The sequence below is a fragment of the Oncorhynchus kisutch genome, linkage group LG14 (genome assembly GCF_002021735.2).
Source record: "Oncorhynchus kisutch isolate 150728-3 linkage group LG14, Okis_V2, whole genome shotgun sequence".
NCBI classification, from domain to species: Eukaryota; Metazoa; Chordata; class Actinopteri; order Salmoniformes; family Salmonidae; genus Oncorhynchus; species Oncorhynchus kisutch.
The window spans coordinates 87099785-87110124 of NC_034187.2; the positions used below are offsets into that span (position 1 = coordinate 87099785).

The 10340-nt window shown below is 41.6% G+C and overlaps 1 protein-coding gene across 1 annotated transcript in view; it reads left to right on the top strand.

The window, feature by feature from the left end:
- Nucleotides 1-10340, top strand: part of csmd2 (CUB and Sushi multiple domains 2) — an 895829-nt gene that overhangs the window by 873542 nt on the left and 11947 nt on the right. The window contains 2 exon segments of the mRNA XM_031789283.1: nt 9246-9425; nt 9919-9984. Of these exon segments, the coding sequence (XP_031645143.1) occupies nt 9246-9425; nt 9919-9984 (246 nt within the window).

Genomic DNA, 10340 nt, shown 5'->3' on the forward strand with positions numbered 1-10340 from the left:
GGATGTAGAGACAGAGAGTATCACTAATATACACCCTGGATGTAGAGACAGAGAGTATCACTAATATACACCCTGGATGTAGAGACAGAGATTATCACTAATATACACCCTGGATGTAGAGACAGACAGTATCACTAATATACACCCTGGATGTAGAGACAGAGAGTATCACTAATATACACCCTGGATGTAGAGACAGAGAGTATCACTAATATACACCCTGGATGTAGAGACAGAGAGTATCACTAATATACACCCTGGATGTAGAGACCGAGAGTATCACTAATATACACCCTGGATGTAGAGACAGAGAGTATCACTAATATACACCCTGGATGTAGAGACAGAGAGTATCACTAATATACACCCTGGATGTAGAGACAGACAGTATCACTAATATACACCCTGGATGTAGAGACAGAGAGTATCACTAATATACACCCTGGATGTAGAGACAGAGAGTATCACTAATATACACCCTGGATGTAGAGACAGAGAGTATCACTAATATACACCCTGGATGTAGAGACCGAGAGTATCACTAATATACACCCTGGATGTAGAGACAGAGAGTATCACTAATATACACCCTGGATGTAGAGACAGAGAGTATCACTAATATACACCCTGGATGTAGAGACAGAGAGTATCACTAATATACACCCTGGATGTAGAGACAGAGAGTATCACTAATATACACCCTGGATGTAGAGACAGAGGAGTATCACTAATATACACCCTGGATGTAGAGACAGAGAGTATCACTAATATACACCCTGGATGTAGAGACAGAGAATCACTAATATACACCCTGGATGTAGAGACAGATAGTATCACTAATATACACCCTGGATGTAGAGACAGACAGTATCACTAATATACACCCTGGATGTAGAGACAGAGAGTATCACTAATATACACTCTGGATGTAGAGACAGAGAGTATCACTAATATACACCCTGGATGTAGAGACAGAGAGTATCACTAATATACACCCTGGATGTAGAGACAGAGAGGATCACTAATATACACCCTGGATGTAGAGACAGTATTATCACTAATATACACCCTGGATGTAGAGACAGTATTATCACTAATATACACCCTGGATGTAGAGACAGAGAGCATCACTAATATACACCCTGGATGTAGAGACAGAGAGTATCACTAATATACAACCTGGATGTAGAGACAGTATTATCACTAATATACACCCTGGATGTAGAGACAGAGAGTATCACTAATATACACCCTGGATGTAGAGACAGAGAGTATCACTAATATACACCCTGGATGTAGAGACAGAGATTATCACTAATATACACCCTGGATGTAGAGACAGACAGTATCACTAATATACACCCTGGATGTAGAGACAGAGAGTATCACTAATATACACCCTGGATGTAGAGACAGAGAGTATCACTAATATACACCCTGGATGTAGAGACAGAGAGTATCACTAATATACACCCTGGATGTAGAGACAGACAGTATCACTAATATACACCCTGGATGTAGAGACAGAGAGTATCACTAATATACACCCTGGATGTAGAGACAGAGAGTATCACTAATATACACCCTGGATGTAGAGACAGAGGAGTATCACTAATATACACCCTGGATGTAGAGACAGAGAGTATCACTAATATACACCCTGGATGTAGAGACAGAGAATCACTAATATACACCCTGGATGTAGAGACAGATAGTATCACTAATATACACCCTGGATGTAGAGACAGAAAGTATCACTAATATACACCCTGGATGTAGAGACAGAGAGTATCACTAATATACACCCTGGATGTAGAGACAGTATTATCACTAATATACACCCTGGATGTAGAGACAGAGAGTATCACTAATATACACCCTGGATGTAGAGACAGAGAGTATCACTAATATACACCCTGGATGTAGAGACAGAGAGTATCACTAATATACACCCTGGATGTAGAGACATTATTATCACTAATATACACCCTGAATGTAGAGACATTATTATCACTAATATACACGCTGGATGTAGAGACAGTATTATCACTAATATACACCCTGGATGTAGAGACAGAGAGCATCACTAATATACACCCTAGATGTAGAGACAGAGAGTATCACTAATATACACTCTGGATGTAGAGACAGAGAGTATCACTAATATACACCCTGGATGTAGAGACAGAGAGTATCACTAATATACACCCTGGATGTAGAGACAGAGAGTATCACTAATATACACCCTGGATGTAGCAGACAGAGAGTATCCTAATATACACCCTGGATGTAGAGACCAGAGAGTATCACTAATATACACCCTGGATGTAGAGACAGAGAGTATCACTAATATACACCCTGGATGTAGAGACAGAGAGTATCACTAATATACACCCTGGATGTAGAGACAGAGAGTATCACTAAATACACCCTGGATGTAGAGACAGAGAGTATCACTAATATACACCCCTGGATGTAGAGACAGAGAGTATCACTAATAGAACACCCTGGATGTAGAGACAGAGAGTATCACTAATATACACCCTGGATGTAGAGACAGAGAGTATCACTAATATACACCCTGGATGTAAGAGACAGTATATCACTATATACACCCTGGATGTAGAGACAGAGAGTATCACTAATATACACCCTGGATGTAGAGACAGAGAGTATCACTAATATACACCCTGGATGTAGAGACAGAGAGTATCACTAATATACACCCTGGATGTAGAGACAGAGAGTATCACTAATATACACCCTGGATGTAGAGACAGAGAGTATCACTAATATACACCCTGGATGTAGAGACAGAGAGTATCACTAATATACACCCTGGATGTAGAGACAGAGAGTATCACTAATATACACCCTGGATGTAGAGACAGAGAGTATCACTAATATACACCCTGGATGTAGAGACAGAGAGTATCACTAATATACACCCTGGATGTAGAGACAGAGAGTTCACTAATATACACCCTGGATGTAGAGACAGACAGTATCACTAATATACACCCTGGATGTAGAGACAGTATTATCACTAATATACACCTGGATGTAGAGACAGAGAGCATCACTAATATACACCTAGATGTAGAGACAGGAGTATCACTAATATACAACCTGGATGTAGAGACATATTTTTCTTTAAAAATCCCACTTAATATACACCCTGGATGTAGAGACAGAGAGTACACTAATATACACCCTGGATGTAGAGACAGAGAGTATCACTAATATACACCCCTGGATGTAGAGACAGAGATTATCACTAATATACACCCTGGATGTAGAGACAGACAGTATCACTAATATACACCCTGGATGTAGAGACAGAGAGTATACTAATATACACCCTGGAATGTAGAGACAGAGAGTATCACAATATACACCCTGGATGTAGAGACGAGAGTATCACTAATATACACCCTGGATGTAGAGACCGAGAGTATCACTAATATACACCCTGGATGTAGAGACAGAGAGTATCACTAATATACACCCTGGATGTAGAGACAGAGAGTATCACTAATATACACCCTGGATGTAGAGACAGACAGTATCACTAATATACACCCTGGATGTAGAGACAGAGAGTATCACTAATATACACCCTGGATGTAGAGACAGAGAGTATCACTAATATACACCCTGGATGTAGAGACAGAGAGTATCACTAATATACACCCTGGATGTAGAGAACCGAGAGTATCACTAATATACACCCTGGATGTAGAGACAGAGAGTATCACTAATATACACCCTGGATGTAAGAACAGAGAGTATCACTAATATAACACCCTGGATGTAGAGACAGAGAGTATCACTAATATACACCCTGGATGTAGAGACAGAGAGTATCACTAATATACACCCTGGATGTAGAGACAGAGGAGTATCACTAATATACACCCCTGGAATGTAGAGACAGAGAGTATCACTAATATACACCCTGGATGTAGAGACAGAGAATCATAATATACACCCTGGATGTAGGAGACAGAATAGTATCACTAATATACACGCCTGGATGTAGAGACAGAGTATCACTAATACTAAATAACCCCTGGATGTAGGACAGAGAGTATCACTAATATACACTCTGGATGTAGAGACAGAGAGTATCACTAATATACACCCTGGATGTAGAGACAGAGAGTATCACTACATATACACCCTGGCTGTATGAGACAAATATCACTAATATACACCCTGGATGTAGAGACAGTAATTATCACTAATATACACCCTGGATGTAGAGACAGTATTATCACTAATATACACCCTGGATGTAGAGACAGAGAGCATCACTAATATACACCCTGGATGTAGAGACAGAGAGTATCACTAATATACAACCTGGATGTAGAGACAGTATTATCACTAATATACACCCTGGATGTAGAGACAGAGAGTATCACTAATATACACCCTGGATGTAGAGACAGAGAGTATCAACTAATATACACCCTGGATGTAGAGACAGAGATTATCACTAATATACACCCTGGATGTAGAGACAGACGTATCACTAATATACACCCTGGATGTAGAGACAGAGAGTATCACTAATATACACCCTGGATGTAGAGACAGAGAGTATCACTAATATACACCTGGATGTAGAGACAGAGAGTATCACTAATATACACCCTGGATGTAGAGACCGAGAGTATCACTAATATACACCCTGGATAGAGACAGAGAGTATCACTAATATACACCCTGGATGTAGAGACAGAGAGTATCACTAATATACACCCTGGATGTAGAGACAGACAGTATCACTAATATACACCCTGGATGTAGAGACAGAGAGTATCACTTAATATAACACCTGGATGTAGAGACAGAGAGTATCACTAATATACACCCTGGATGTAGAGACAGAGAGTATCAACTAATATACACCCTGGATGTAGAGACCGGAGTATCACTAATATACACCCTGGATGTAGAGACAGAGAGTATCACTAATATACACCCTGGATGTAGAGACAGAGAGTATCACTAATATACACCCTGGATGTAGAGACAGAGAGTATCACTAATATACCACCCGGATGTAGAGACAGAGAGTATCACTAATATACACCCTGGATGTAGAGACAGAGGAGTATCACTAATATACACCCTGGATGTAGAGACGAGAGTATCACTAATATACACCCTGGATGTAGAGACAGAGAATCACTATATTACACCCTGGATGTAGAGACAGATAGTATCACTAATATACACCCTGGATGTAGAGACAGGACAGTATCACTAATATACACCCTGGATGTAGAGACAAGAGAGTATCACTAATATACACCCTGGATGTAGAGACAGAGAGTATCACTAATATACACCCTGGATGTAGAGACAGAGAGTATCACTAATATACACCCTGGATGTAGAGACAAGAGAGTATCACTAATATACACCCTGGATGTAGAGACAGAGAGTATCACTAATATACACCCTGGATGTAGAGACAGAGAGTATCACTAATATACACCCTGGATGTAGAGACAGAGAGTATCACTAATATACACCCTGGATGTAGAGACAGAGAGTATCACTAATATACACCCTGGATGTAGAGACAGAGAGTATCACTAATATACACCCTGGATGTAGAGACAGAGAGTATCACTAATATACACCCTGGATGTAGAGACAGAGAGTATCACTAATATACACCCTGGATGTAGAGACAGAGAGTATCACTAATATACACCCTGGATGTAGAGACAGAGAGTATCACTAATATACACCCTGGATGTAGAGACAGAGAGTATCACTAATATACACCCTGGATGTAGAGACAGAGAGTATCACTAATATACACCCTGGATGTAGAGACAGAGAGTATCACTAATATACACCCTGGATGTAGAGACAGAGAGTATCACTAATATACACCCTGGATGTAGAGACAGAGAGTATCACTAATATACACCCTGGATGTAGAGACAGAGAGTATCACTAATATACACCCTGGATGTAGAGACAGAGAGTATCACTAATATACACCCTGGATGTAGAGACAGAGAGTATCACTAATATACACCCTGGATGTAGAGACAGAGAGTATCACTAATATACACCCTGGATGTAGAGACAGAGAGTATCACTAATATACACCCTGGATGTAGAGACAGAGAGTATCACTAATATACACCCTGGATGTAGAGACAGAGAGTATCACTAATATACACCCTGGATGTAGAGACAGAGAGTATCACTAATATACACCCTGGATGTAGAGACAGAGAGTATCACTAATATACACCCTGGATGTAGAGACAGAGAGTATCACTAATATACACCCTGGATGTAGAGACAGAGAGTATCACTAATATACACCCTGGATGTAGAGACAGAGTATCACTAATATACACCCTGGATGTAGAGACAGAGAGTATCACTAATATACACCCTGGATGTAGAGACAGAGAGTATCACTAATATACACCCTGGATGTAGAGACAGAGAGTATCACTAATATACACCCTGGATGTAGAGACAGAGAGTATCACTAATATACACCCTGGATGTAGAGACAGAGAGTATCACTAATATACACCCTGGATGTAGAGACAGAGAGTATCACTAATATACACCCTGGATGTAGAGACAGAGAGTATCACTAATATACACCCTGGATGTAGAGACAGAGAGTATCACTAATATACACCCTGGATGTAGAGACAGAGAGTATCACTAATATACACCCTGGATGTAGAGACAGAGAGTATCACTAATATACACCCTGGATGTAGAGACAGAGAGTATCACTAATATACACCCTGGATGTAGAGACAGAGAGTATCACTAATATACACCCTGGATGTAGAGACAGAGAGTATCACTAATATACACCCTGGATGTAGAGACAGAGAGTATCACTAATATACACCCTGGATGTAGAGACAGAGAGTATCACTAATATACACCCTGGATGTAGAGACAGTATTATCACTAATATACACCCTGGATGTAGAGACAGAGAGTATCACTAATATACACCCTGGATGTAGAGACAGAGAGTATCACTAATATACACCCTGGATGTAGAGACAGAGAGTATCACTAATATACACCCTGGATGTAGAGACAGAGAGTATCACTAATATACAACCTGGATGTAGAGACAGAGAGTATCACTAATATACACCCTGGATGTAGAGACAGAGAGTATCACTAATATACACCCTGGATGTAGAGACAGAGAGTATCACTAATATACACTCTGGATGTAGAGACAGAGAGTATCACTAATATACACCCTGGATGTAGAGACAGAGAGTATCACTAATATACACCCTGGATGTAGAGACAGAGATTATCACTAATATACACCCTGGATGTAGAGACAGAGTATCACTAATATACACCCTGGATGTAGAGACAGTATTATCACTAATATACACCCTGGATGTAGAGACAGAGAGCATCACTAATATACACCCTAGATGTAGAGACAGAGAGTATCACTAATATACAACCTGGATGTAGAGACAGTATTATCACTAATATACACCCTGGATGTAGAGACAGAGAGTATCACTAATATACACCCTGGATGTAGAGACAGAGAGTATCACTAATATACACCCTGGATGTAGAGACAGAGAATCACTAATATACACCCTGGATGTAGAGACAGATAGTATCACTAATATACACCCTGGATGTAGAGACAGACAGTATCACTAATATACAACCCTGGATGTAGAGACAGAGGAGTATCACTAATATACACGCTGGGGTGTAGAGACAGAGAGTATCATCTAATATACACCCTGGATGTAGAGACAGAGAGTATCACTAATATACACCCTGGATGTAGAGACAGAGAGTCATCACCTAATATACACCCTGGGAATGTAGGAGACATTATTATCACTAATATACAACCTGGGATGTAGGAGACAGTATTATCACTTAATTATACACCCTGGATGTAGAAGACAGAGGTATCACTAATATACACCCTGGATGTAGAGACAGAGAGTATCACTAATATACACCCTGGATGTAGAGACAGAGATTATCACTAATATACACCCTGGATGTAGAGACAGACAGTATCACTAATATACACCCTGGATGTAGAGACAGAGAGTATCACTAATATACACCCTGGATGTAGAGACAGAGAGTATCACTAATATACACCCTGGATGTAGAGACAGAGAGTATCACTAATATACACCCTGGATGTAGAGACAGACAGTAATCACTAATATACACCCTGGATGTAGAGACAGAGAGTATCACTAATATACACCCTGGATGTAGAGACAGAGAGTATCACTAATATACACCCTGGATGTAGAGACAGAGGAGTATCACTAATATACACCCTGGATGTAGAGACAGAGAGTATCACTAATATACACCCTGGATGTAGAGACAGAGAATCACTAATATACACCCTGGATGTAGAGACAGATAGTAATCACTAATATACACCCTGGATGTATAGGACAGAAAGTATCACTAATATATACACCCTGGATGTAAGACAGAGAGTATCACTAAAATATAACCCCTGATGTAGAGACAGTATTATCACTTAATATACACCCTGGATGTAGAGACAGAGAGTATCACTAATATACACCCTGGATGTAGAGACAGAGAGTATCACTAATATACACCCTGGATGTAGAGACAGAGAGTATCACTAATATACACCTGGATGTAGAGACAGAGAGTATCACTAATATACACCCTGGATGTAGAGACAGACAGTATTGTCACTAAATCCATCTGATTTATCCTCCATCTTCCCTTTTACTGCTCTCTTTCTTCCTTCCTGTTCTCTCTCTCCCTCTCCTCCTCCCTCCTCTCTCTCTCTCTCTCTCTCTCCCTCTCCTCCTCCCTCCTCTCTCTCTCTCTCTCTCTCTCCCTCTCCTCCTCGCTCCTCTCCTCTCTCTCTCTCTCTCCCTCTCCTCCTCCCTCCTCTCTCTCTCTCTCTCTCTCCCTCTCCTCCTCCCTCCCTCTCTCTTTGCTCTCTCTCTCTCCTCTCTTTCTCCCTCTCCTCTCTCTCTATTTCTCTCTTTCTCTTCTCTTTCTCCTCCTCCGTTCTCTTTCTCTCATCGTTCTTTCTCTGTCTCCTCCTCACTCCTCTCTCTCTCTCTTTCTCTCTCTTTCTTCTCCCTCCTCTCTCTCTCTCTCTCCCTCCCTCCCCCTCTCTCTCCTCTCCCTCCCTCCCTCTCCCCCCCCCCCCTCCATCTCTCCAGCCCACCACTGTAGCCAGCCAGAGATGCCCACCCAGGTGGATGTGTCTGCCATAGAGTTGCCGTCTCTAGGTTACACCCTGATCTACACCTGTCAGCCAGGGTTTTACCTGGCCGAGGGGTCAGAACACAGAACCTGTCGGGGCGACGGGAGCTGGACCGGGAAGCAACCTGTCTGTGCTGGTACGGACAACACACACATGGGCAGTACACACACCTACTTTTAGTTGTGTTTAATAGGTGGAATGGTCGATAGTCATGTTTACCAATGGAAGAACGCTGCAAGTTCCTGCTGTTCAATAATTATCCAGTAAGTTGTGCAGTTTTCACTGAGGGGATTTTAATATGGGCTGGGTGTATGTGTGAATGTCTGTGCACTCAACTCTCAGGCTGTTGCCTGTAGTTTGTCAGCGTGGGCGTGTGTACCTTCCAGCTGTACATTATTAATGTAACCTTCCCCCATCACAACACACACGCGCGCACACACACACACACACACACTGGGTTTATTCCAGCTGGCCCTGTCCAGGCTGTTTGTTGTGTGTGTGTGTGTGTCCTGTGCTGTCACTAGAAGTGACCCTCTCTCAGGGTACCAGGGGATTAAATATGGAGGAGAGAGAGAGTCAGTCAAACAGGAAGTGCTAATGATGACGTCCTGTTGTTGCTGTCGTTTCAGCTGATATCCGTCCCAGTGGGAATACAGTGGGGACCGTCCAGGAGCCGCCCAATCCTAAACTACCAGGTAATTATTCTACAATAAGACAGTCAGTAAGAAATGAAAGGCTAGAAATACCGAAATACTCTTTCTGTGTGGTGAATACACTACAACTTGTTACAAGACAATAATAACTCAAAATGTCTCTTATTAACACCCTGGGACAGACTAACGCCCTGTCAAACTGCCTCACTCTACAGAAACAGGCCCTGGGACAGATTTCCATCCTGTCAAACTGCCTTGTGCTACAGAAACAGTCCCTGGAACAGACTAACGCCCTGTCAAACTGCCTCACTCTACAGAAACAGGCCCTGGGACAGACTAACGTCCTGTCCAAACTGCTTCACCGCTTCAGAAACAGGCCCTGGGACAGACTAACGCCC